This window comes from Pelodiscus sinensis, chromosome 8, assembly GCF_049634645.1.
Source record: "Pelodiscus sinensis isolate JC-2024 chromosome 8, ASM4963464v1, whole genome shotgun sequence".
Classification (NCBI taxonomy): domain Eukaryota; kingdom Metazoa; phylum Chordata; order Testudines; family Trionychidae; genus Pelodiscus; species Pelodiscus sinensis.
Window position 1 is genome coordinate 43,736,894 of NC_134718.1, and position 27,313 is coordinate 43,764,206.

At 43.2% G+C, this 27,313-nt stretch overlaps 1 protein-coding gene and 1 long non-coding RNA gene across 7 annotated transcripts in view; one reads left to right on the plus strand and one right to left on the minus strand.

Annotated features, from left to right (window-relative positions):
* Positions 1–14,253, minus strand: part of BLNK (B cell linker) — a 185,186-nt gene extending 170,933 nt beyond the window's left edge. For 2 of the 6 annotated variants that reach the window (XM_075935201.1, XM_006113160.3), the window contains exons 1-2: positions 14,127–14,235; positions 12,595–12,746 (exon numbers count right to left, since the gene is read on the minus strand). In XM_075935201.1, the coding sequence (XP_075791316.1) occupies positions 12,595–12,669 (75 nt within the window). In that variant the 5' untranslated portion in view covers positions 12,670–12,746; positions 14,127–14,235. Of the gene's footprint in view, positions 1–12,594; positions 12,747–14,126 lie in introns of those variants that run through there. The other 4 variants (XM_075935203.1, XM_025179751.2, XM_025179749.2 and 1 more) reach the window with 3 other exon arrangements.
* On the plus strand, positions 286–26,995 carry LOC142830420 (uncharacterized). Its single transcript, XR_012905641.1, has 3 exons — positions 286–1,229; positions 11,043–11,096; positions 25,867–26,995. It is a non-coding gene; the product is annotated as an uncharacterized LOC142830420 (long non-coding RNA).
* The last annotated feature ends 318 nt before the right edge of the window (positions 26,996–27,313 follow it).

A 27,313-nucleotide genomic window follows, 5' to 3' on the forward strand; every position in this document is an offset into this window, starting at 1 on the left:
CTAATAAACCATCTTGTTAGTCTTTAAAGTGCTACATAGTCCTGTATTTTGTTATAGCAGTGGGTCCTGTGAGACTCCTGCACAGGGCTCAAATCTGCAACTCCCAAGAAATTCCATTTCTTGACCAAAGGAAGTTGTGTTTGCTCAGAAAGGGAGCAGACTGATACTCTGTACTTCCAATGTAGCTCCCTGGAGCCCCCATATACCCAACGGAGTCTCTGTGACCCTCAAGTCACAGCAAAGATCTTTCTAACAGCTGGAAGAAAGTATAAAAGAGGGACAGTGACATTTTCAGGCTTCCACATCTTAACACCTGGAAGACAAAGACTTTGAACTAGGGAGATTGGTCCCAGGTGGGAAGGGAGTTCTGTGTATTGAGGAAATGTGAGTTACCTGTAACATATGATAGGGGTCAGTGCTTGATTTCAGTCTTGCTTAGAATTTAGATTGTGTGTCCATTTTTATTTCTTAGGCAAACAACTTTGATCTCTATGTCTTCTATTTACAAATCACTTAAAATCTCTCCCTCACTAGTTAACACAGTTGTTTGATAGTTTATGTAAAACTGTGTGTTTTTGGTTGAAGTGCTTGGGGAACCTGCTGCATGTCCACTTTCCTTTGAAGAACTGCTGAACGAATTCATGAGCTTGCACCATCCAAGGGAGTCTTAAGAAGTGTCTTGAGGTTTATTTCTGGTGTGTGAGCCTGGGAGCTGGGCTCATTGGCTGGTATCACTCTCTGAATGATTCACGAGCGGCTTAATGCAATTCAGCTGGGTGTGGGGCTTCACATGCTAATGGCTGAGTGATCACAGATTCTGGAGCCATTTTGCAGCTTGTTACTGGCATGTAGGGGTACTAACTCTCCTGGTTTCATTGGGAGTCTCCCAGAATCAGACCCTATCTCTCAGAGGCTACTGCAGCCAAACCAGCAGATTCTGGGGGTTCACAGTCCAACAGCACAGTCGGGCTAACGCAGGCTTCCTACCAGTCTTCTTTCCACACCACTCCCAGAAATGGCCAGCACCATCTCTGTGGACCTGGGGTGGGGGAGTTGTGTCTGCATGCTGCTCCTGCTCTGACTGCTGGCTCCACAGCTCCCATTGGCTGGGACCTGTGGCCAGTGGGAGTTACAGGGGTAGTGCCTGTAGAGAGTGTGAAGCTCCCTGTCCCCCCTGCCTAGGAGCTGCTGACAGAGGGATTGCTAGTTGCTTTTGGAAGCCACCTGAGGTAAGTGCCCCTTAGCCCAGAGCCTGCATTCCATACTCAAACTCCTTCCCAGAGCCCAGCCCTTCAGTCTCTTGCACCAAACCCCTTCCAGAGCCTGCATACCCTCCCACACATCACTTCTGTCCCAGGTTCAGCCCAGAGCCCCCTCTCTTCCAGATCCTGCACCCCATCCAATATCCCTGCCTCAGGCTCAGTCTGGAACTACCTCCTACTTTCCAAACCACTTGGCTCCATGCTCCTGCCAGGCCCTTCAGCCCCTCCCTCACCTTAATCCCCTGCCCCAGACTGGTGAAAGTGGGTAAGTGTGGGGGACAGCAAGCAATGGAGAAAGTGAGGGGCAGAATGAGCAGGAGGTCGGGCCTTGTGAAGGGGCGGGGCATTTTGGGTTTCTGTCATTAGACGTTTAGCAACCCTACTGGTATAGCATTGTGTGAGACATGCTAGGCTGGAGAGTGAAGGGCACATAGCAGTCCCACAGGTCCAGATTGTAACCTGGAGATCCTGTCATGCATATTCAAAAGGCTTTCATTATAAAGGGAGGAAAGGAATAGCGTCGAGTTCCTAAAGGTGCTAATAGCATTTCTGACTGCTGAGCTTTAGCACTTTGGCATGTCGTTTCAAAAGAACTGCCTTTGTATGTACACCACATAGGTACTTCAGGCATAGGAACTTCAGGAGAAAAACTGCAGAACATTTTTCGTTCAAAATATACAGTACTTTAAGTCAGTTCCAATAGTCACAATACATAGTTTAACCACCAAATCTATTTCCAGGAAAATTGTTAAATGTATAATCTTGATGCTCAGAAATAAGGCCAATTATGGCTTCCAACAGATGTGTAAGAACACTGCCTGGAGTTATAGAGACAATGGGATTTGAAGGTACAGGGAAGTCTGCAGGAAGTGCTTGGCTTTTCCTAAATATCACCCTGTGATGGGGATAAGGTGTCCACCACAGTTCCTCAAGAATAGAAGACAGTTGCATTTAGTGCATAGGGGGTCCAGGGCAGAGGGATGTGGGGTGTTGAGGAGTCAGGGCTGGGGGTGGATAGTCCAGGGCTGCAGGGTGTAGGAGTGAGAGTGAGGAGGGAACTGCAGCTGCACATACAGGGTCACTGCTGCTCTTCTTTCTCTTCATCTGACTCTCAGGGAGCAAGGGGAAAGTTCACGGCCTGCTGCCTTCCTCCTCTGCCTTTCTCTCAGTAGCCGGGATCAAGAGGAAGGCACAAGCTGAGCGCTTTCCCCTCATTCCCTAATAGTCAGTGGAAGAGGAAGAAGACCCAGTTTATATTGCTGAAGGTCCCCCATCCTAAAAGAGCCTGGATGGGATAGGGGCAGCCCCAGATGGGGGGGCTTGCACACCTGTTGCCAGCCCCTTTCGCCTGCCTGGCTACCTGCTGTGTATCAAGGCAGCCTACAGGAGAGCCCCTAAGAGCCCAGCACAGCTGGGAGCAGCTACAACCAAGCACCCCAGCTGGCTGGCTTCTTACCAGAGTGCACTGACTTACTTTCATCTCTAGTCTCAGAATTAAAATAGAGGCCATAAAGGTGTCCTGTTTCAATAGAGGACAGAGTAGCAAAAAACAAGACTGTCCTCTAAAAAGAGGATGAATGGCTGCCCTTGATGGGTTGGACCACTCCCGGCCTAAAGCCCCCTGCTGGAGGTTTGTGGCCTTGCCAAACCTGCCCAGAAGAGAGAAGCCATTGAGAAGTCCTCCAGGTGGGCTAGAGAGACTGGAGGAGATGCGGCCAGTCAGGGTCCAGGAAGTACTATAAGAGGAGCTGCAGGATTAGAACCAGTTCAGTCTCTCCAGAGAACTCAAGGTGAAAAGTTGGCTGAGAGAGTGGCAGCACTGTGGACACCTCCATGGGGAGAACTGGTTAGATTCTAATGGACTATGCTGAGATGCTGGAAAACCCAGAGGTCAGGGTCAAGCCACTGCCTCCAGGAGGGGAAGCCCTGGAGGTCACCACTCTATGCCCAACTGAGGAATAGATTCAGAGTCATTATACAAAGGGCACCGAGTTGGAGCTCCTGTCAAATGTGTATCCTGTAAAGGATTTTGTTTGCACACTGAGGTGTGTGTCTGGGCTGGAGGGCTGAATTGCAGAAGAGGCTTTGAACAAGGGAGTGCAGTCACATGCACTCAATCAGAAGGGGGCACTTGGCCAAAGGTGAGTGCTGCCCTCTTATGCACTCTTAATGGTTTTCCCATTGACAGTGCTAAAAAAGGAAACTTAAAATTTGAAAACTTACTTGAATGGCAGGGATTGTAAACTCAAGAGTGGAATTATCAGATGTTTGTTTGCTTAGATTTTGCTGATTGTCCTTTATATTGCAGCTGTAAATATTTTGTTTGAAAGATTAATCAGAAAAAAATATGTAGTACAGAATGATATTAGATTTACTGGGCTGATGCTTTATTTTTACAGCACTTTTTTCTTTGTAATAGTATCCACCATTACAAATATTCAGCCTAAGTAAAAGGTATGTTCTTTGTTTTTTCCTGAAGTATTTCTGTTGAAAAATGTCAATGAAGAAGGTAAATAAGTCTGGCTGGGCTTTAACATTAGGGTTGTGGACTCATTTAGGTAGATCAGTGTCTAAAGCAGTGTTTCTAAATTAGATTTAGTAAACAGCTCTTGTGTTCTAAATTAGCTCTTTCCAAAACAGAACAAGATTGTGACTTCACAAACTTCTGGAATAAAGGACACTGTGTAGTAATAATGTTTCTGGAGCGTGCCAGGAAACTGCCTTTCTGAGGGGAAATAATTGACTGTTGAAATAGCTGTAGGGTGGATGGAAGCATGTATGTGGGGTGGAAATACTGCTCACTCTGCCTGACAGACTAAGAACATATGAATAGCCATAGTAGGTCAGACCAGTGGGCCATCTAGATCAGTATCCCCTCTTCTGACTGTGGCCCATACTAGGTGTACCGGGGGGCTGAACAGAACAGGACATCATGAAGTGATCTATCCCGTCACCCATTTCCAGTTTTTGGATAACAGGCTGAGGACACTCAGAGCATGGTATTGCATTCCTGCCCATCCTGGCTGAAGACATTGATGAACTTATTCTCCATGGTATGTCTACACAGCAAAGTTATTTTGAAATAACAGCCATTATTTCGATATAACTATCCTAGTATCTACACAGCCATTCTGTTATTTTGAAATGAAATTAAAATAGCGGAGGGCTTATTTCGAAATTGGTAAACCTCATTCCACGAGGAATAACACCAATTTCAAAATTGCTATTTCGAAATAAGTGCTTGTAGACACTTATTTTGAAATAGCGGGCCTCCAGACTTCCCAGGGTGCCCTGGTGGCCACTCTGGCCTCAACCAACAACACTCTTCTTCCATCCCCCACACCCCAGAGCCCTTAAAGGGGTAGACTCTGGCTACAGTGCTGGTGCCAGCAACAAGCCTGCCAGCCCAGAGCCAGCAGTCACTGCCTCTGACCCAGTGGCCCCAAAATATGAGCCAGCAAGCCACTGGCAGCCAGTCCTCCTCTGCTCTCCAGGAGCAGTCTGCCAGCTCCCAGGAGCCTGCCAGGGCCCAGAGAAGGCGAGTGTCTTCCTGGTCCAGGGTGGAGATCATGGACCTTATTCAGGTTTGGGGAGGGGGGTTGCCCCTGACGTCCATGATCTCCTCACTAGACAGAGCAATGTGGCTGTCTATGGCAGGATAGCTGTCAGCCTGGTCAACAAAGACCACATGCAAACCCAGGAGCAGGTTTACATGAAAATCAAGTTGGTCCGGCGAGACCCCCAACCCTGAGCTTCTCCTCCCCCTTCTTCCCTTTGCTTCCCCCTTCCAGCTCCCTCCTGCCAGGTTTCCCCCTCCCCTCTCTCACCCTCTCTCTTTCCCTCTCCCACCTCCTTTCCCCAGTCTCACCAGAGTTTCATTACCCCCCCCCCCCCCAGCTTTGTTAAATAGAGTTTGTTTTCATGAAAACAAACTCTATTTTATTTTACATCAGGAAGGGAGGTTAGGGAGGGATAAGTGGAAGGATGTGAGGGAGGAATGAGGCACAAGCCCCCAGTGGAGCAGACCAGGGAGGCTCTTAGTGCTCCTCAGGGTGGAAGTTCTCCCACAGGGCCTCCTGGATACTGAAAGCCCCCTGATGGACCTCCCAGATGGCAGCCTGCAGAAAGTGCAGCCAGGCTTGCAGCAACGTGTCAAGAGAAGCACCAGAGTACCCAGAGGCAGCTCTGGCTCCATGTTGCAGAGTGCTGAGGTGTCCTGAGTTAGGGCAACCAGAGCACGCAGAGACAAAATGCTTTGCTGTCTCTCATCGAGGTAGGTAAGCAAGCAGGGAAACCTGAGAACTGTCTGTCCAGGGGGGTGCCTTAAGTACAGGCCTCAGATAGCCTCAGGCAGCAGCCACACAAAGTAACTCCTGACCTGATGCCCTGCTGGAACTGGTTCTGGCTGGCCTTAAAGGCAATTCAGCGTCCACTCAATGTGGACGTGCTATTTCGAAATAGCAAAAAGCTATTTTGAGATGCATTTTGCGTGTAGCTGTGTTATTTCAAAATCAGCTATTTCAAAATAAATATTTCAAAATTAGATATTTCAAAATAATGCTGTAGTGTAGACATACCCCACGAGCTTATTTAGTACTTTTGTGAGCCCCATTATAGTTCTGGCCTTAACAACGTCCTCTGGCAACCAGTTTCACAGGTTGACTGTGCACCATGTGAAGAGGTACTTCTGTTTTAAATATACTCTGTTAATTTCATTGGCTGACCTTTAGTATATGTGCTACCTGAAGGAGTAAATTGCATTTCCTTATTCATTTTTCCACACCAGTCAAGATTTTATAGATCTTTATCATATCCACCTTAACTGTCTCTTTTCCAAGCTGAAAAATACCAGCCTTTTTACGCTCTCCTGTTCTATATCCCTCATGTTTGTTGCCCTTCTCTGCTGTACCTTTTGTAATTCTAATATATCTTCGAGATTGGGTGAATAGATGTGCACCTGCCATAGATTTAAATGAAGGCAATATGATGCCTTCTCTCATCTGTCTCTTTCCTAATGGTTCCTAACGTTGTTAGCATTTTTGACTGCTATATTACCTACTCCCCATCCACCTGTGTAAGAGTAGGAGGAGCACTGACCCTGCAGTGCTTTTTCCTCTTCCCATGCTGTGAATTATGGGGTCTGCACTGGGAATAATTTGGGCTTCTCTGTGCCTTTCTACGTTTCTGTGAAGAGTGTAAGACCAACAGCAATTTTGTCCTTAGTGTTATGTGATGAACACCAAACCTTTCTCTACATTTCCAGTATAATAATATCCCAGCTTAAAATTGAGGAAAGATGTGGGAAATCATTTGTAAATAGCAGGAAAAAGAGGAAAGAAGAAGAAACTGAGCAGAGGAATGTAATATTTTTGTGTTGTCTCAATATACAATACATACAAGCGAATAGGAGAACTCTAGCACACAGCTAGAGTTCTTACTTTATAGGCTTAATTCAGTTATGGGGGAGACGGTCAATAGGGCTAATTTTTATTACTATATTTACTGGTTTCTATATAATGCCTTACAATACTCTGCAGAAGAATAAAAGCCTCTGCACACACCACACATGTCTATATTAAAAGAGCATTTATAAAGCTGTAGAGTTGGGCACTAAAATTTTAGGAAATATGGGTACATCTACACTTGCTCCCTAGTTCGAACTAGGGATGCAAATGCAGGCGACCGAAATTGCTAATGAAGTGGGGATGTAAATATCCTGCGCTTCATTAGCATGATCTCGCTGGTACGTTACTCTGCTCAACAGCTTTTTTGAGGAGTAACATTAATTTGAAACAAAGGGTTTGGTTTGAACTAACGAATCCCGGTGCACACTTTCACTTTCAAAAGAGCTGTTGAGCTGTTGCACAGAGTAACGCGCCGGCGAGATCATGCTAATGAAACAGGGGATATTTAAATCCTCGCTTCATTAGCAATTTCGGTTGCCTACATTTGCATCCCTAGTTCGAACTAGGGAGGGAAGTATAGATGTACCCTACCAGAATTAAGGTTGCCAATGCCAATCTTGGGTGTATGTGTTATAATATAGTCTTTACTGCCTAATCACATACTACTTTTCCTATAGGAGATCTGCCTCATTCAGTACAAAAGATTGATAATTCCCACTTAATGAGCCGATTTTCAATATTCTGTTTTCTCTTCATTGATCAATTTCTGGCCCTAGGTCTTATAATACATGATTCAAACCATGTCCTGAAGATAGAATTATTAATATCATCCTGGGCTTTTCTGTGATGCTCACTGCTATGAGTGCTTCATAAACATGAATGAATTTTTTTTCTGAAGTCTGTCAGCGGATGGGGTGGTATCCCCATTTTGCAGAGGGAGAACTGCGGCACTAAAAAATTAAGCTAAAAAATATCCACTAAACTTGGATGCCAAAACTGAGCATCTGATGGAGCCTAGGAATCTGATTTCTTTCAGAAAATTTAGCATTATACAGTACTTCATATGTTCAAAGCATAGGTCCCATTGACTTCAATCACATCTAAGTTCTTGGCACTTCTATAAACGAGATCCTAGGATTGTAAGTCAGGTGCCCAGGCAATATGGAACGCAGTACTTGCGATTACCTGCAAAAAGATGGTTTAAGGGAGTTGCCCAGCATCACTTAAATAGAGGTAGAATCATATTCTTCAGGGCAGCATTAAATAGCTATAATCATGAGACCCATCTCTGAAGTCCCCTGTCTCATTCACTTTATACACTCACCAACTTCTACAATAAATGAAGCAGGAACTTTACTACACAACCTGGCAGGGCTGTCCCTGGGGAGGTGCAGGGCCTGAGGCAACCACCCCCAGGCTATGTCTATACTGCAAGATTTTTCCTCAAGAGGAAATGGAAATGGAGTGCTCATTTGCATATGTTGCATTTGCATTTCCTCTTCAGATCCCTTTTGTACAAGAGGTTTTTGTGCAAAAAAGAGCTGAAAAAATGAGGAAGACTGGCGCTTGCGCAAAAGGGGGTTTTTGTGCAATAAGGAGCCGTTTACACAGCTCTTTCTTTGTGCAATAACTTCTTGCACAAAAGGGATCCAAAGAGGAAATGCAAATGTGAGCACAAAGTATGCAAATGAGCGCTCCATTTGCTTCTCCTCGTGGAAAAGCCTTGCAGTATGGACATAGACCCTTTCCCCAGGTATGAATCCCAGACAATCCCTTGCCAGAGGCCCTACCCTGCTTCTGCTCCACTCCATCTCACCCCTTCTCCCAAGCCCGGCCCTGCCTTTTCCTGGCCCTGCTCCATTCCTTTCCTTGAGCAATGCGAGCTGGGGAATTACCTGGGGGCCTGTGCAGGGCAGTAGGAGTCAGGCCCCATGCATTCACCAGGGCCAAGGAATTAGGGTATTCTACCAGACAGTCCGTTTCTGCTCCCTCTGTCCGGTAAACAAATTCAGAAAATACCGGGCATGTGCAATGTCCAGTACTTTCTGTTTTTCCGGCTGGGTGCCGGACAGAAGTTGGGCAGTGGAAGTGTTTGGGAGGCGGGGCTGCGATTGGTGCTGGGAGCCTGTGGTAGCATGCAAAAGCCTCACAGGGGGAGTGGGTGGGACTCCCAGCCACTCCCCTACCCCCACCAAGTTTCTTCATGCAACCAGAGGGAGTCCCAGGCTGAGAGGCGGGGCCACAATGGGTGCTGGGAGCCTCTGGTTGCATGCAGAAGCTGGGTGGGGTGAGAGAAGTGGCTGGGAGGCGGGACTGCGATCGGCTCTGGGAGCCCTCAGCTGATTGCGTCTGAGGAGGAGCGATGCCTTGGGGAGGAGGAGAAGCCCTGTCCCTGCTCCTGAGCACTGTTCAAGCACGTTGTGGTGCTGTAGTCCAAGAGAGAAGCTCGCAGGTGCTTTGTAGTTGCATTTAGGCGCCTTCCATGGGCTCTCAGCCAAAACTGATTGGGGTGGAATTTCTGCTTCTTCCCACTGGGACACTCAAAGACCTGGCTATGGGGGAGTCACCTTCCTACCCAGGGTCCCCCCACTCTACCATTGTATTGCCCCGGGGTCTGCCTCTGCTTTGGGTAGCAGGCGGCTGCTTTGCAGAGCAGGCTCTGCTGCCTCCCCCTTTGTTCTCAGCTTGGTGGCTCTTGGTAGTAGCCATACAGGATGTGTGTTCAGTGAGGGTGGTTGGTTTTTTTTTTTTTAGCCTGTGTGTTCGGTATTTTTTGAGAGACCATCTGGCAACCCTACCAGGGATCCAGAGCTATCCAAAAGCTCACTCCACTCTGCCCTGTTGCCCATCTCCCAGACGGCTGCACTCTGCTTCACCGTGGTGGTGGGAAGTGCAGTGCTGCAGCCCACAGGGAGCAGACTGGCCCACAGTTGGGGCTAGGACATGCTACTTCCTGCTGCCATGGTGAAGCAGAGCATAGCTGGATGGGAGAGGGTGATGGAGTGGAGCAGACTACTGGGTAGCTCTGGTTCCCGCTGCTGTGGTGAGGTTGGGGGGGGACTTTTTGTGGGGTCTCCTTGGTAACCCATCCAGTTTGCCCTGCACCACATGGCCACTGCAGGAACCCCCAAAGCATGGGGTCTGGGGTGGTTGCCCTGATCTGTCTTCTGCAACCTGGATTTATCCCCAGAGCTCAAGCGTAGGTCCATTTTGTGCACCAAATGAAGCAGGGGTCCAGTAGAAAAATAGTATATGACCATGTATGCAGAAGGAATCTGAATTATGTTGCCATTGGCAAGAGAAGATCTTTGTGCATCAAGAAAATATACAGGTTGAACCTCTCTAGCCCGGCACTCTCTGGTCTGGCAACATCCGTGGTCCAACATGATTTTAGTTAGCTGGATGTCCACTTATCATGGATGTGGCTAAGTTACATAAAGTTTATTTACAGCCACCAACCCTGACTCTGTGTTCTGTGTTTTGTTATTTAGCTTTAATTTACCTCTAAATATCTTCTAAGAGCCCAGTAAGCATTGGAAGTGTTGGTAATGCTGCTAGACAATATTGACTTCCCATGGTTTGGCAAATTCTCTGGTTTGGCACCAGTTGGGTCCCGAGGATGCCAGACTAGAGAGGTTGAACCTGTACTGGAAATACTTTATCAGAGACAGAAAAAGAAAAATCCCTCTGATTGAATTAAGAATAGTAGATTAGCTGAAAGATTTTAAATAAGTAATTAAAATAGCGTAAATCTGCACAGATGGTGGGAAGGCTTTGATATAGGACCACATAAAATATCTAGAAATCAAGGAGAAATGATCAGGAGTTAAGCTATTCATCACTTTGTAATGTTGCACAGTGACTAGTAGAATGTCAAAAATTAGCATGATGTGAACCTAGTGATTCATGACACCAGCCAGCTTTTGAATGAAAGGGGGACCATCCTACAATGGATGCTCCACTGACCAATAGTCTACCGGACAGCCAGAGAGCTGTGAATCAGTTGGCTCTTACATCAAGTACAGGAACTGTGGCTTTTAGGTTGCTGTGGGGTTGATATGTTTGAAAGGTCAGGAAGACATTTTTTAAATCAAATTAGGAGACGCCTGGTAGATTTTTTTTTTTTCTGCTTTCCTCATAGCATCATGGAGACCCAGAACAATTACATAATAGGACTTAAAAATTTAATATTAGAATTGTATAAATGTTTAGTTAATGGCACTTTTTATCTAGTACAGATAAAAGCTAAAAGGGCCAGTGCCCAGAAATAAGAGACCTGAGGTTTCACTGGAGGACCCCAGGAATATGGGAAAAGGGGAGATCTACAGTTCTTGCAGAATGGGTCTCTATTTGTTACTTTCTGTCCCTTTCTCAGGTGGGAGAATGAGAAGACTCAGTGGAACAAGCTGACTCATAAGGGTAAACAGAGGTGAGTCTACTATAAAATATGAGCTGCATGATAACCCTACATAAACTCTGTGCTAGACTCATCGAAATGCCTGATACAGAGAGAGAGGTAGGTAGTATCCCACTCTGGGATTAAGTTTAGTAAAGTTGAGGCAGGCCGCTTAAAATCCATCCCTTTGTCTGTTGTTCTGATCAGTAAAGCATGTATGTACTTTTTCTTAGTCTTCCTCCTCCTGGTCAAAGGCAAACACAAATGCAAACATCTTGCCTATCTAAATTTCCCTGTAGTCTGTATGGTTTTGGTGCTATTATTAATGTCCTCTCTTAAATTCTTGTGGGGGTTTAGTGAATATTCTTGAATAAGTGTATTTCTTACCAGTGGTGGGGAAAGTAATCTCTATTACATGTTTATTTTTAAAATACTCTGATATTAATTAAGATATGGACCAGGTTTTGAATGCCTGACTTGCATAAGTAAGTGCCCGCCAGTGTGGGCATAGAATTCTTAAGCTGGTCCAATCTCTGATAAATTGTTAAAATAGTCATTAATGTCATAGGACAGGCAATTATAGAAATGTAGAGCTGGAGGGGACCTCAAGAGTCTAGTCCAGTACAGTAATTTCTCATGATTAACACAAATCCGGGAGAATAATCAAATACAGGAAAAGAGGGCCATAATATTTAGAGTTTGAATAGGTTATAAGTATAGGGGGAAAAAGAGGGCCATATGTAGAACAACAAAGAATTGCACATTTGGGAAACAAAAATAATTCAAATGTTGTGAAACAATGGGTTCAAATGCCTATATAAATAACAGGCAAAATCCTAAATATTTAACAGTTTCAAGGAAAAGTCTAACGTGTAAAAAGAAGCACTTAAGTTAAAGATCTTTAGAAGACTCTTTTCAGGTAGGGATTACTGAGGACAAGTTCACTGTGGACTTCAGGTTACCTTTTTATAATAAAAGGATATTTTAGAAATAGGAAAGTTACAACAAGAACAGAACTCAAGGATTTTACAGTACCTTTAACTTTAATGGAGCATTTAGAATCTATAGTAGGTCTACAGTGATGGGAAAGAAAAGGTGATGAACAAATCTTAGTGACGTATTCTCTCTCAAATAATACACACATACCTCCAATAAAATTGCTACTTCTTGCAAAATTGCTTCTTTTGTACAGCTATTTCTCAGTATAGCTCTGTGTATGCACACTGTTCTTTGCTTTGTGGAGGATACTTTTATCTTAACAAACTTCTGTCATGGACTAAATTTCAATAAAAACTGAGAAAACATAGAACCTAGTACCATAAGTCCTTTGTAGTCTCATCATACAATACCAGAGCAGATAAAGTGAGTGAGATAATATATTGTGTCTCGAATACAATATATTGTCCTTGACCAACACCTCTACAACAACATTACATAGAAAGTAGATAAGTCCTGCAACCCACTTTGCTAGCTGCACTGAAACAATTGTGGTATACTGTACTGTCTGTGGTCTGAGCCCTAGGTCCAGTACCTGTCTTAGAAGATCTGCCACTTGAAGTGCTGTCCAATTCTCACATTCTTCCCGAAGGGGTATTTTTGTGGCCATAGTGCTATCCTGTGAGGAAGATTTGATCTGTTTCTGATGATAGAAATTTCTTTGCTTCACTGACTGTCACCAATCTGCTGTGGAAATTGAAAGAGGAAGTCCTTTTTGCAACTTTTTCCTGCTTGATTGCTTAAAGTACACGCCTTTTCGAGTTATTTGGAAACCACTGGTGCACTCATTATTTCAGAGTAATTATTTTGGATATAAGAAGGTACTCTGTAATAGGGTCCTGTCATATCAGCTTTATACAGGCAGAAATATCCATTGAAATGAGTTAAGATAAAGATACGTCTGCTTGACAATTAATGACAATGTGACCACATTCATAGGCATTTTGGTGACATTTGCTTCATTTTTCACATGGTGCAATGTTAGTGACAACTACAGTTTGCACATTTTTAACTCCTTTTCATAGCCACCCTGGTCTGTCTTTAGTTTGTGTTTTACACACTGTGATGCTTTGAATATATATGTGGAGAAAGCAGAACTCTGGTACAAGGTTTGCATTTCCAAATTGTCATTTTACTTAAACCGACTCTAAGGTATCAACATGGTACCAATGTAAGTAAATCATTTGATTAAATACTGTATGCGTGATGAGCATTTGAAAAAAAGTAATGGTTGTCAAATTCTTGATGGTATTGTAGATAATTTGTTCTTTAAATATTCAGATGGTTACTCAAACTTAATTTTAAAGTAAGACTAACCGAAGATAAGATAATTGTAAACATCGGGAAAATAAAATTGCAAAGTTGCACTTCCAATAAAGCCAGCTTATTGTGCATGGCAGCTCTGAGTCACTGTAATAGAAGTAATGTGAAGGCTTCCATAAAAGGCTGGAGAGCCAGAATGTTTTTTTTTCTAGCTGCTCTTCCTGTTTTATTTCTCAGTGCAAACAGTTTTTGGGAACATTTTCAAGGATTGGAACTGATTCTAATTAAGTTTAAAATGTTTTGTTTGTTACCCTTTTTCAAATTCAAATATGTGGTGGCTGTTGCAAAATGATAGACAGATTTACTAACAATCAACATATTATTGAAAACCTGGTAATGGTAAAACTTTAGCGAGTTACTCCATGCAAGCATATCTACAATGTTTTGAAAGTGCCAACTGCATTTTCATGTGGTACAATTCTTTGGAGTGCCACATAGTAGGCATTTAATTTGCAACTTATCAGAAGTCATTGCATCAAGCAGCACAATTTTTTCAGAGAATGCTATCATCTTTCTTGATAAAATACTTACTAAAGCTAATACTTGTGTTGTATTATGTATGTAATCATTTAATATATGAAAATTATTGCAAACTTTAAAATCTAACTCTGCTTTACAATAATCATTTTCATTAACAGTCTAAATGTTAACATCTTAGCATCACTCTCATACAAAATATAAACACCTAGCATTGATCATTTTCTGTTCAGTATATATAAAACCAATAAAAAGAATGTTGCTTACCAAACATAGATTATTTTTTCTCCAGACATCCATACTGAAGCTGATTCCAAGTAAACTAAAGTAAGAGCAGTTTCTCATATCTGTTATCCTGCTGCAAACACTCCCTTGTGGTTACTGTTGTTGTTGTTGGAATGATTGACAAACTTGCCATTTCTGGTGAGAGGGAGAAAAGGATACTTAAATTCAAAACCTAGTGATTTAGTATTTAGTATAAAGAAATAGACAGAATTGAAAAAGGAAAGGGAGAATATGATTATTTCTAAAAGTTTAATGAAACTTTTGCCAGTTTAGTCTTTAGCTGCTAGTAGGGTATAAAAATAAGGTAATACTTGAAGGTATGCCTACACAGTAGCATGTACCTCAAAATAAGCTACACAATTTGAGCTACGCAAATTGCATAGCTTATTTCGAAACTTGACTCTGTCTACACAGCACTTTATTTCAAAATAAAATCACTATTCCATCGTCTTCGTTAATCCTTGTACAATGAGGTTTACAGGAGGTTGGAGTAGTAAGCCCGTTATTTCGAAATAATGGGCTGCTTGTGTAGGCAGCACATAACGATATTTTGGAATAATGGACATTATTCTAAAATATCTCTGCTGTGTAGATATATCCTACATCTACACAGCAGAGATATTTGGACCACTAGATTCACCAAGACAATCTGTCTCTGAAGTTTTTATATACATGCAGACTTTCTTCTGAAGATGTTCTTGGTAGAACTGCCACTAAGCAGTTGAGCTAAAATTTGACTACTTAAAAAACCCTTGTACATTCATTCTAAAATATGTTTTTTTAAACCAAGACTGTCAGATGAAGGTCAGTGTGAAGTGAACTAGGAAACAAAATAGTAACACATGGCTGTATCTTTTTTTTCTTTCAAAAGGATTTTTATTTTAATTATAACATCCTTTGAAGAAAAGGAAAGCATGGGCAGCAGTACAAAAAGGGGAACCGACTACATAGTGAATCAAGAATTCCACTTTAAAAAATCCAATACCTCGGTGGAAAAACCACCAATGAATACATTTTATTCTAGGATGCTGAAGAAATTCAGAAAAGGAATATTTCATGTCAATATGATAGCCTCAAAGCAGAAAATGCTATTAAAGTCATATGGAGAAAGCTCTATGGAACTGCTCATGTGTATGGCTTGATCTAAAGGCCATTAAAATCACTGGAAAGTTTTCTAAGGACTTCATCCAGCTTGGTCTTGGGCTCAGGCTTTACGAGAGGTGTTTGACCACTCCAGAAGTTAGCTGGTGTGAGTTTCTCACAAGCTTTTTTACAAATGTATCATTGTATAACTTCAACAGATAAGCGTCAATCACACTTGCAAATTTTGATTTGCCTTCATTTTCCAAAACTCTTTTTTTCTTCCAAAACTTGCTAATTTTCAGTATTTATTCAATGAAATTAAAATTTCTTCTCTTGCATAAGGAGAGTACATGCAATGCTGCACTGCTTAAATAACTCTTGTTCTTTTTAGCATAATTTTTTTTGCCAGTTTCACTTGTGCTAAGACAAATTTCTGAAGAGCGTTAGCAGCTGGCAGAATATCTGCCCTGGAAAATGCCTCATGGTTGTTGCAGAGGGTACAGCAAGACCATTTTGGGTTTGTACAAATAGTGGGAAATTAGGCAGTACAGGCAGTCCCCGAGTTACGCGGATCCGACTTATGTCGGATCCGCAGTTACGAACGGGGCCCTCTCCCTGGTCTCCAGCAGACCAGGGAGAGGAAGCTAAGCGGCAGAGGACGCGGGCAGCGGACAGCCCAGACGCGTCTGGGCTGTCCGCTGCCCGCGTGTTCCGCCGCTTTGCTCCCCGTCCCCCTGGTCTGCAGACCAGAAGGACGGGGAGCAAAGCGGCGGAACATGCGGGCAGCAGACAGCCCAGACGCGTCTGGGCTGTCTGCTGCCTCTTTGCTCCCCGTCCTTCTGGTCTGCAGACCAGGGGGACGGGGAGCATAGCAGAGCAAAGCCGCGGAGTACGCGGGCAGCAGGACAGCCACGGCGCGTCTGGGCTGTCCCGCTGCCCCCGTGCTCCGCGGCTTTGCTCCAGACGCCTGTGGTACAGCACCCCAGCTGCTCTGCCCCAGGCGTCCCCAAGTCAGCCGCTGCTGAAACTGACCAGTGGCTGACTACAGGGAGCCCCTGCCCCGGGCTTCCTGGAATCAGCTGCTGATCAATTTCAGCAGCAGCTGACTTGGGGATGCCTGGGGTTCTTAAGTTGAATCTGTATGTAAGTCAGAACTGGCATCCAGATTCAGCCGCTGTTGAAACTGATCAGTTTCAGCAGCGGCTGAATCTGGACGCCAGTTCCGACTTACATACAGATTCAACTTAAGAACAAACCTACAGTCTCTATCTTGTACGTAACCCGGGGACTGCCTTTAATGCATATTGTATTGGTAATGTGTTGGGTTTTAAGATGTTCTTCCAAATTTCCCAATTGTCATGATAAAAAGATGGTCTTGGGAGGCCCTGGAATGAAAATCAACAGATTTGTTCCATTTCTAGCTGTCAGATTTCCAGTGTGATTTAGGAATGGAAAATTTCTTACCATAATATCTTTTCTGCTAGCAGTGTCTCCCACAGTTCTGGACCACTAATCTGCTTTCCTCTCTTTCTAGTTCATGGCAGCAGCTAAGTGTTTTGGAGCTGCATGGTGTGATTCTTCTGTCAAAGGCTATGTCTACACAGCAGCATTTCAGAATAATATCATCCACATCTACACATAAGCAGTTGTTTAGACACAATGCCAAAATAATGTTGGGCTGGAGGACTTCTTTCTTCGACTCCTGTAACCCTCATTGTATGAGGAGTCAGGGGAAGAGTGTTCTATCTCGAAATAACTGCTGTGTAGACTGTGTCTCAAGTTGGGTAGCTTATTTAGAGTTTAGCCCTGCTATGCAGTCATGCCCAAACAGAGGTGAAAGTGGGCCAATATAGGCCTTCTGCCTGAATTCCTGCCCCTTCCGGGGACTTAGAGCTGCCCCCTCCATGCTCAGGACATTATATACCAGTAAGTCCCAGCAATCTCTTTCCCCTTTGCTGCCAGATGAATTATATGAAAGTTGTGAAATTTGCATAACATTATTATTAACAAATATTCCAGTGATCATGAAGTAACTGTGCACATGAGACCAAGGAAGATGATCATATTGTAATGATTCTACTTAATAACTGACCTTGACTCCTCTTCATTCAGGGTGGGTAGAACTGTGGAAAATGCTACTAGCAGAAAGGAAATTGCCAGTAAGAATTTTTTTCCATTCTGCGTGTCTGACAGTCCTGGATGTTTAGGAAGTAACAAGCACAGATGGAGAGAAGGTTATGAAACAAAAGTTTGGTAGGAAAAGTGTAGCCACCTTTTTGTGAGCTCACTCTGAAGTTTGTCTTATTACTAGGTGATCACCTGCAGCACCTTCCTGCCAAAGGAGGCCTCTGCAGAAGATAGAAAGTCCATCTTAAGGAAGATGAGAGCTATAAACTCTGAAGTTGAGACACTTGCTCATTTTATGAAGTGACTAAGAATCTCTTGGCATGTACCTTGATCCCATGTTGGGACTGTAGTCTCTGACAATTTTCAGGTTTCCACAATGATAGTCTAATCCAGCTAGTGTTGAGGGACTTAGAAACTGAGTCCCTGGCATTTTGGATAGAAAGACATGAATAGGGAGCTTGATTTTTCTCAGGGATTCTGTATACTTGAAATAGATTTTTTTCAATCATCTTCTGACCTCTAAGGTGTGTAAAAGGGGAATGCTCATTACCAGTGTCGCATAGGTAATCAGGCAGGAAGGCAGCAGGCAATTGCCCATTTTCAGTTATTGTCCTGTTTTTCGGCTTTACCAAAGGTGTCAGGGCTTTCAGAGACTTGGAGGTATAGGATCTTGAACAATCATGGTCTTCCTCTGCTAGGCTCTCTAGTGTGGGTCTTTTGAGACACTAGACTATCTTTTTAAGCATGGATAGGGGGGTCTAGGACACATCACTTTCTACTGGGCTTTGATTTAGAGCCCAATGGTAGGCAGCTGTGTTCTGAACTTGGGGAATGGATGCAGCTGCCATCCAGAGCACTTCCTGCCCAAGTTTCCCTTCTCCCCATACAGTAAATAATGGAATTGCAAATAAAGTTTCTGAGCTTCCCAGTCAGTCAACAGTCTCTCCTTCATAGGTGCTATCAGGTCAGTTTTACCAGGTCTTGGGCTGAGGTATGTAACTTCCTAGCTTTCCATCTTGCACTTGGATTTGCAGTGAGTCCTGCTCTCAAGGGCTTGTAGGGTGATGTTGTAGTGGGTCAGCGGTGGGGCTCCTCCCCTTTGGGTCCATGGGAGGCCAATTTACTTCACTACATCTCAGTGCATTGTTCATTGTAGGGAATTAGCAGAGTCTGCAAGGGTCTATGGCTTGGGTCCATATTCAGGGGCTGTGCAAGCAACAGAGTTCAGTAGCCTGGGCCCTTGTTCAGGGTGAAGCAATCAAGCATCTGTGGGCTCAGACTATATTAAGGCTGAGCAGCAAACAATTTGTGAGCTTAGGCCCTTGTTCAGGGTTGGGCAGCAAAGGGGAGGCTTCTGGCCTAAGAGAAGAGGAATCTGCTACCCACAGATTAGGATGGCAGGAGGACAAGGATGCAGGCCAATGCTCCCTCCAAATTTTTCTATCCATGTAGGGAATACATTTTGTTATGTACACTGTGACAAATGTGGATGTGCACCACCAGTAGAAACAATGCTGTGGGCTCCTGCTGGGTGGCATTTGAATCTCTCCTGGGTGGCTGCCCAAGTGCTCAGTTTACAGGGAATACTTATGCAGGCCCACCCATTCCACTGTGTCCTGGCCCAGGTCCCTACCAGTGACAGAGTGGTCTGTCACTGGATCAGCAGGAATCCTGACCACAATACGCTGGCTTACCTGTGGCAGCATTGCAGCCAGACAAGAGATTGGCTACCCCCGAGCTACTTTCTAACTCCTCCTCTACAATGTACCTGGCAATTCTGAAGAGCAAAATTCCTATTGATTTCCATAGAACCAGGATTCACCCAAGATTTTTCCCAGTGCATGTGTACCCACAAAGCAGCAGGACATATCTTACCCCTAATATGCTCCCTTGGTCCAAAATGTAGGAAAACTAGAGCTAGCCATTTTTAATTTTTTTATACTTTGGACAAAATTACTTTTTTTTTCCAACCAGCTCTAAGGTTCCACTCTTCAGAATTCAGGTTGCCAAGGTTAAAAGTTCCCAGCTGAGAGAAGCCTGAACTTCCAAGGAGTTTGGTTCTGGGATTAGACCCCATCCCTTGCTCTTTGTGGCAAAGGTAAAGAATGTTTTATAGAGTTCTATCCCATCGTGAATGCAAACGATTCCTTTCTTAATCATATCTAGATCATTTCTACTTCAGCTGCTTTACTGCTTTAAAAGTATCCTCTCTCTTTGTCTCAATACTTTTCTCTGTTACCAAAACTTCTCCATTCTTCAATTTTTGGTTTAAATTTTAATCTGTTCCTTGGCTACCTACCTGTTTTCTGTTCTATTTTGTCACAGAGGGTTGATACAAAGTGTTAAGAGGACTTATTATTGTTCAATCTTCCAAAGTCTCCTTTCTCTTCATCATAGTTGCCTTTTCCCTTTTCTCTCTGATTGGCAGTAAATTTAATCAATTGTCCTCAGTAGATGCATCTCAGAGGCTTTTAATGCTTTTTTACCTACTCTTGATTTGTTTTCCTTCTTTTGCACTGAAAATGGTTTGCTATTCTGCACATATAATTGGAATCTACATTTAGTACTTAGTTTTCTTTATCTCATCAGAAATTCTTGTTCTTAACTGGTACAGTAAAGAAGATGAAAAATACCTGCCATGATTGTGACATCTATTCACCTCAAATTGTCTTTGATCTTTGAAGGCTACCATTGATTATGAAGTCCTTGGTTGTGGTATATTATGCATTTCAGCATTCTTTGGAACTTAACTGAGCCACTTTTCTGAATTATATGTGTTTGAACAACTTGACAGAGCTTAGCCACAACTATTGAGCTGCAATTATACATTAGGCTTTTACAGTCTGAGTCTGCATATATGTTTTTCTACAAAGAAATAGCATAAAATATCACTGCTCAAAATGCATGTTCAAACTCTCTGGATTAAAACATAAAACTCATTTGCCAACTTGGAACTCTATACAATTGCTTTAAAAGTTGACTTTTTAATGAATAACACCTGCATTATTCAAAATATACATGAAGGCTGTGTCTAGACTGGCAAGTTTTTCCACAAAATCATGTGATTTTGCGGAAAAACTTGCCAGCTGTCTACACTGGCCACTTGAATTTCCGCAAGAACACTGACGATCTCATGTAAGATCGTCAGTGTTCTTGCAGAAATACTGTGCTGCTCCTGTTCGGGCAAAAGCCCTCTTGCGCAAATCATTTGCGCAAGAGGGCCAGTGTAAACAGCACAGTACTGTTTTGCGCAAAAAAGCCCCGATGGCTAAAATGGCGATCAGGGCTTTTTTGCGCAAATCCGCGTCTAGATTGGCAGGATGCTTTTCTGCAAAATCTAGACGCGCTTTTCCGAAAATGCTTTTAACGGAAAAGTTTTCCGTTAAAAGCGTTTCCGGAAAATCATGCCAATGTAGACGTAGCCGAACAATATTAACTACTTTTGTATATGATACATAGTATTTAATCCATATAATAGAATGATTTCTCTTACTTTATCATTTTAAATAAAATCCCTAAGTTTACATGTGAAAATGAGCAACTGATCCTCATTACAATCTTTATTTAAAAGGGAATTATTTGTTAACATAATTTTTTACAGTTTTGATTAAACTCTGTTGATTTCATGGGAACTTGAGCATTAATGTTTACATACAGTTTCTCAATTCTTATGAAATCAGATTTGTTGTAGTGGGAAAAACAATCAAGAATTGCAACCCACAGTCTGTGTTTGGAATAACACATCAATGCATAATATACTGCAAGTGCACATCAAGGGGAAGTCTAAACTACATTCCTCTTTTGAAAAAGGAATGTAAATGAAGCTGATCGAAAATTCAAATGAAGCGTGGATTTACAAATCTTGCACTTCATTTGCATAACTGCGTGAGCGCTTTTTCGAAAAAGGATTTAAAAAAAAAAAAAACCAGCAATCTACACAGGGTTCTTTCAGGTAAAAAAAACCCCTTTTTTGAAAGAACCCATATGCCTCATTTTTTTCAGGAGTATGGGTTCTTTTGAAAGGTGGTTTTTTTTTTTTTTTTTTTTTTTTTTTTTAAACCCGTCTAGACTGCAGTTTCTTTTTAGAAAAACCCTTTTTTGAAAAAGCGCTCTCATGGGATTATGCAAATAAAACGTGAGATTTGTAAATCCACTCTTCATTTGAATTTTCAATTGTCTTCATTTACATTCCTCTTTCGAAAGAGGAATGTACTTTAGACATAGCCTAAGTGTGCAGGGCCATTCTGATATTAGTGTAAGAACAGCAGTAGGTCACTGCATCAAGACAGAATTTCTGGGTATGCATACTAACTCACTGCAACTAATTGGTCAACTCCTGCAGCCTATAGCCAGGCAAAATTTCTGTTTGGGATATTTGCCCAAGCAGTCCAACTATAGACTGAAATATGTGGAATATTACTAATGGGGGAAGATGCTAGAAGCTCAGGGGTGCAGCTTAGCTAAAGATGTAAAAACATGCATGCCTGTTTAGAGTTCATCCAAAAGTACTCTAATCTCTTTGGGTAGGGAAACTGAGCTGGGATCTCACAAGCACAAGAATTCAAATGATTTCCTTTGCTTCCTTGTTCTAGCCTATAATTGTTGGAAGTACCAAGAGTACTGGTGTAAATTATCAAAACTCTATTGTCTATCTCAGCTCACAGCAGCTGAATATCTGTCCCTAATGTTATTTGGGATATTTCAGTATTTCTTCATGTAGTCTTAACTGGAGTCAGAAAGTGCTGGGATAGTGAAAAATTATATAGAAACAGAACTGAATTTTTGAATTCCCCACAAACATTTGTGTTCTGTGATATTAAATAGTGAATATAAATGTATTTATGGAGGTGCAGAGACACTTGGGGGTGGAGGCAGGTATAGCTGAAGGAAAGTGAGTCACTCAGTGGATTCTAACAAGGTAATGAGACAAATTCAACAAGGGAATGGTGACGGGGTGTACCAGTCCCGCACTGAACTAACAGGGTTTACCCAGGTTACCCTGACTGAAGGACCCCTGCCTCCGCAGCCCTGCTGGGCATGCTCAGACTGTAGCCTAGCTATAAAAGCATGGGGAGAGACTCAGTCTGGGCTGACTGCCAGAGGAGAAGGACCTCAGGTGAGAGCTCCTGAGCAGCTTAAAGGAGCCAGAGACCGATTTGGACTTTGCCCTGCTGACTCTGGCCACTGGGCCATCCAGCCCTGCCTTAAAGGGCTGGCAATTAACTCAGGTTTACTGACTCTGGCCCTTTAAGGTGGGCCTGGATAGCCCAATGGCTATCGATTGACTCTGTTTTGCTGCTTCTGGCGATTAGGTCATCCAGCCTGGAGGGGAGGGGCCAGACTACCAGTGGGTTGCCAGGTACTCGGGGCATGCCTTGGGCTGATAGCCCAGGGATGCTTAAGTTTTGCTCATTCAGTTGTATGTACATTTGCAGTTTATCAATATTCCTCCCCCCACAATTTACTATATATCTGTGAATTTCATGGGCAGCGGGTAGAGACTAGGGAGGCCCCATCCACCACATTCTAGCTGTCTGGGAAAGCTGGGGCCTAGCTGCAATGTGGCTACCCAGCTGCTGCAGGGGAGCTGAAGCCAGGGCCGCCCATCTGCTCCCAGGTCCAGAGAGGTGTGGGGAGAGGTGAAAATGTAGCTGCACGGCTGCTTGGCAAGGGGGAGGGAGGAGTTTGCAATAGCCTTTGGTGGGGAGGGGGTGCAACACCATAATGGAAGAGACTGGGGGTGCAGGATGAGGCCAGTAGCCCCAATGGGGCTTGGGTTCTGGTGGGCATAGAAGGGGCATCGTTGGGGCTTTCCACCCCATACCAGGCCTTCACCCACTTCCATGGAGACTTTGTCTGTCTGGACATCCATGCATGAGTCTATCTGTGTCTGTTTGAGAACTCCTCTTAAACAGTAACAGCTAGGACAGGTGCAGGCAAGATATGGCCGAAGGACCAGATCCCGCTCACCAAGACTTTTGATCCAGCCTACATCCACTGTAGCAGCAGAGAGCAGCACTGATCAAATCAGCTAGCTGCTCCATGTTGCTCTCTCCACTGCGGGGAGGGAGAGGCGGGGAGAGGATTCAGCCCCTGCCTCTGCCCCCAGCAAAATCTCTCAGTTCCTATTGGCCAAGAACCAATAGGAACTGAGAGAATTTGCTGGAGGCGGTGGCAGTGCATCAAGCATCTCCCTTTCTCCCCACTTCCAGCAGTGCAGAGAGCCACATGCACAGCCAACCAGCAGTCTGGGGCTGTTCCCTGCCTGAGAGTGCTGCTGGCCGGGAAATGCTTACGTAAGCGCTTTCTGGCTAGATTGTGCATCTGGCACTACTGCTCCTCCCTCCCCTCAACTCCTCCCACCCCAGATCCCCTCCTATACCCGACCCCTGGGCCAGAATCCTCTCCTGAATCCATACTCCCTACTAGATCCTGCACCCCAATTCCCTGCAGATCACAGCCCCCTCCTTTACCCAAACTCCCTTTCAGACCCCACAGCCTCTTCTACACCCCAGTCCTCTACCTCTCCATTGAGAAGTGTGACCCTTGACCACTTACCAAAATCTTGGCATGGCCCCCATCAGATTATTGCCCACCCCGAGCTAGGACTACTAAATTCGGTATGCAGATTCCTCTTAAACCAAGGCCCTTCTTACCTGGCCCCAAGCTTCTGCACCACGAGAAGGCTGGGTTAGTCCTCTCTTCCTGGGGCAGCCTGCATTCTGAACCCCTCACCCCGAGCCCCTCCACTTCATTTTCCAAAAACAAAAATTGAGTTAAATACCCAAGCAACACCAGGTGAATCTTCAAGTACATGATATTTGTGGTTTCATAGTCTTGAGGATTCCTGTCTGTGTGCCTGGGAGGGGGAAGAAACACCTGTAGAGGTGACCAGAACATTTAAATTAAGTTCCTTAAATCTGGGAGAGGATAAGGTTTTAAGTGAGGGCTTGAGACAGTCATTTTATTTATTTTAAATGGAACTCTAAACCTTCCTACCATTAATGTGACTTGGCAGAAAGCTTAACGTTACATTACTTTATTTTTAAAAATTCTAATATAAAGTGTTACACTAAGTAGAAATTAAATGGGTGACCAGAGGATTTATTCTATTTTGAAGCATTAGCTTGCAAAATAAGGTGATTCTTTTGAGTTGCATTTGTTTGCTTATTCCTCTTTTGCATAAAAATAAACCTTTGATGTTTGTGTATACTCATAATAAAGAAAATACCTGAGAGTTCATCTCTAAAAGCAGAAAAGATTTAAATACATCAGATAATGAAAGAAAAGAGCAGAGGCTGCAGCTTCCGTAGTGCAGTAAAATCACATCTAAGGCATAGTCTACATATGTCCCCCACCTCATCAATCTAAGCTACTCAACTTCAGCTACACAAACAGCACAGCTGAAGTTGACATACTTACCACAGTGTCTTCTGTGCAATAAGGTTGGTAGGGACTGCTGTCCCATTGACTCCAGCTAGTCTTCTTGTCCTAGTGGAGTGGCAGAGTTGATGGGAAAGCACTCAGGTCGATTTATCATGTCTAAGCAGATACAATGATCGATCCACTGGCAGTCAATTTACTGAGGTGTCCATCCACCATGTAGCAGACAAGTCTTAAGTGTTTTCTTTGTGACAGTTGTACTTGTAGGACTGATTCACTGGGAATTGCTAGAAGAATATGCCTGCTGGGTTGTACATGTATAAGCAGTGAGCTAAAGGTGAGATTGAAAATAAAACAGTGCTGCACTTAAAAATGTGCGTTTTTGAGGGGTGAGGAAAGTTATTTTATTTCATTTTCAGATTGTAAACAAAGGAGGGAGAGATATTTGCACAAGCCTAACAAAGGTAAAAGATTAGGTGGAAACTAAAACTGATTTCTTTTCACATGTTTTTTTTCTTTATTATATGTGGTGAGAGAGGGTACATGAACCAGCCAACTAGCAATCTCAGGAAAGGGAAACCTCAAAATAATACCGAATATCAACAATTGTCTGGTGTTATCTCTATTTCTAGTCTTCTGATGGGGTTTTCATTAAAAAATGTATTAGCAGTGTGACACGGTCATATCAATATGTCACAATATTCTCATTGACATATTTAGAACTTAGCAAAACAATATAAGAGAGATTTGGGAAGGGCAAAGAAGGTGTGAAATCAGACTTTATGCAGCCTCTCTAAGCAAAGAGCTAGGATAGATGAAGGCAGAAACTGAGGAGGGGCTTCAGAGCATATGTGGTAGCAGAGGCTTGCTCTCAATTTCCTCGTGTAGACATGCCCTAAGAGACTAATTTTGAAATAGTTATTTCAGGAGTTATTTCAAAATAAGAGTTGTTCCTCATGGAAAGCAGGACTTATCTCAAAATAACCATCCCCTTATTTCAAAATAACGGGCTTAGTAGTGTGGATGTTCCGCTTGTTATTTTGAAACAAGGGGAGTTATTTCGAAATAACTCCCTAGTTTAGACCAGGGCCTAGATACCAAAATCAGTATTATTCCTCTCCCTTTTAAGGTAATTGAAATGGAATAGCTGTGCGGAGAGAACAGAGGTTAATGAGCCCTGTGGTGAAGAAGGTGGAAGACTGGCAGTGCTGAAGGAAGAAAGGAAAGAAGTGGAGAGGACCTGTGAAGAAGGTGGAAACAGTTTTTGAATGGGCTGATTGAGAGGGGGAAAGAGCCTGTGCACCATATGGCTGGCCCAACCATATAAATGAACTAAGCAGTTGCCTCGCGTTCTAGGCTTTCAGGGGTACGAAATTGGACAGAAGTACAGTACTGAAGTGAATTTTTCTCTGTTTAAAATATATTAGTATGTTATCTCTTATGAACCAAAGTATCAAGTACTGTACTTGTGAAAAAGTGCCTTATTCCCATGTTAGAAGCTGAGTTATATTATTTATTTCACATTATGGAGCATGGCTGTGTATGTGAAGAACGCTGCCTGGGTTTGCTGGCTGGGACAGAGATTGGCAGGTCAGCAATTCTCAGTAGCCCAGTCGTGCAGTGGAGTCAGTGCTGCTTGCTGCTTAGTGAAGGCTGGTCAGCATCCCACAATAGCTGTTCTGCCATGTTCCGAGCCATGATCTCGAACACGCTGTGCCCACAAAGAATTTGTATTGTCTAGGACTCGAAAAATCTGGTTTGAAAGATTGTAAAAGGAGAATCACAAGTACTTGTGAGATTAAGATTGTGTATTTATCGAGCTTAATCATAAATAAGACCCAATATTATAATGGCAGTTTGTAACGGACCACTAGAGGGAGAACTTAACTTCATTTAATTGTTAAACCTTGAGGATAAAGCCACTAGCTAGTTTTAGCACAAACTTGGTGCATTTTTTAACATAACTTCATTCTTTGTTTTATATTGCTAATGCAAAAATAAGATTTCTTAAGATCTTTAGGCACAAAGCATTTAAATCACATTGAAGACACAATTAAGCATTTGCATAAGTGCTTTGCTGAATCAGAGCCTGGGAAATTAAACGTAGCTTTGAGGAAGAGTATGGAGTTTTGTTTGATCACTGTTTGACTGGAGAATTATAAGGAATTAACGTCAGCCTTATGGAGATAAAATTGTTGTATCTACATATTTAATATAGAATCTGTCTGGAATTTTACTCATGTCCTGGGTCTGCACTGCTTCCCACAGCTCCCATTGGCTGGGAAGGCTCTCTTTAACAGAGGGCGGAGGGAAGTGGTGAAAGGAGAGCAGAGATGCACAGAGGACAGGAGATCTTTGGAGGCAAGTTTTTTTTTTTTTTTGTTCTAAAATGTGTATTTTTATATAAAGGTGGTCTTTTGAAGAATGTGTTTAAAAATTATATGTCTGAAGATCCAGACATTTAAGGCTAATGCTGAAAAATCAGATTATGCATCTAAAAATGTATTCAAGGATTTTTAGAGATGTGATATTTTTTTTATATGTCTTCAGCAACAAACTAATGGAATATTTAAAGC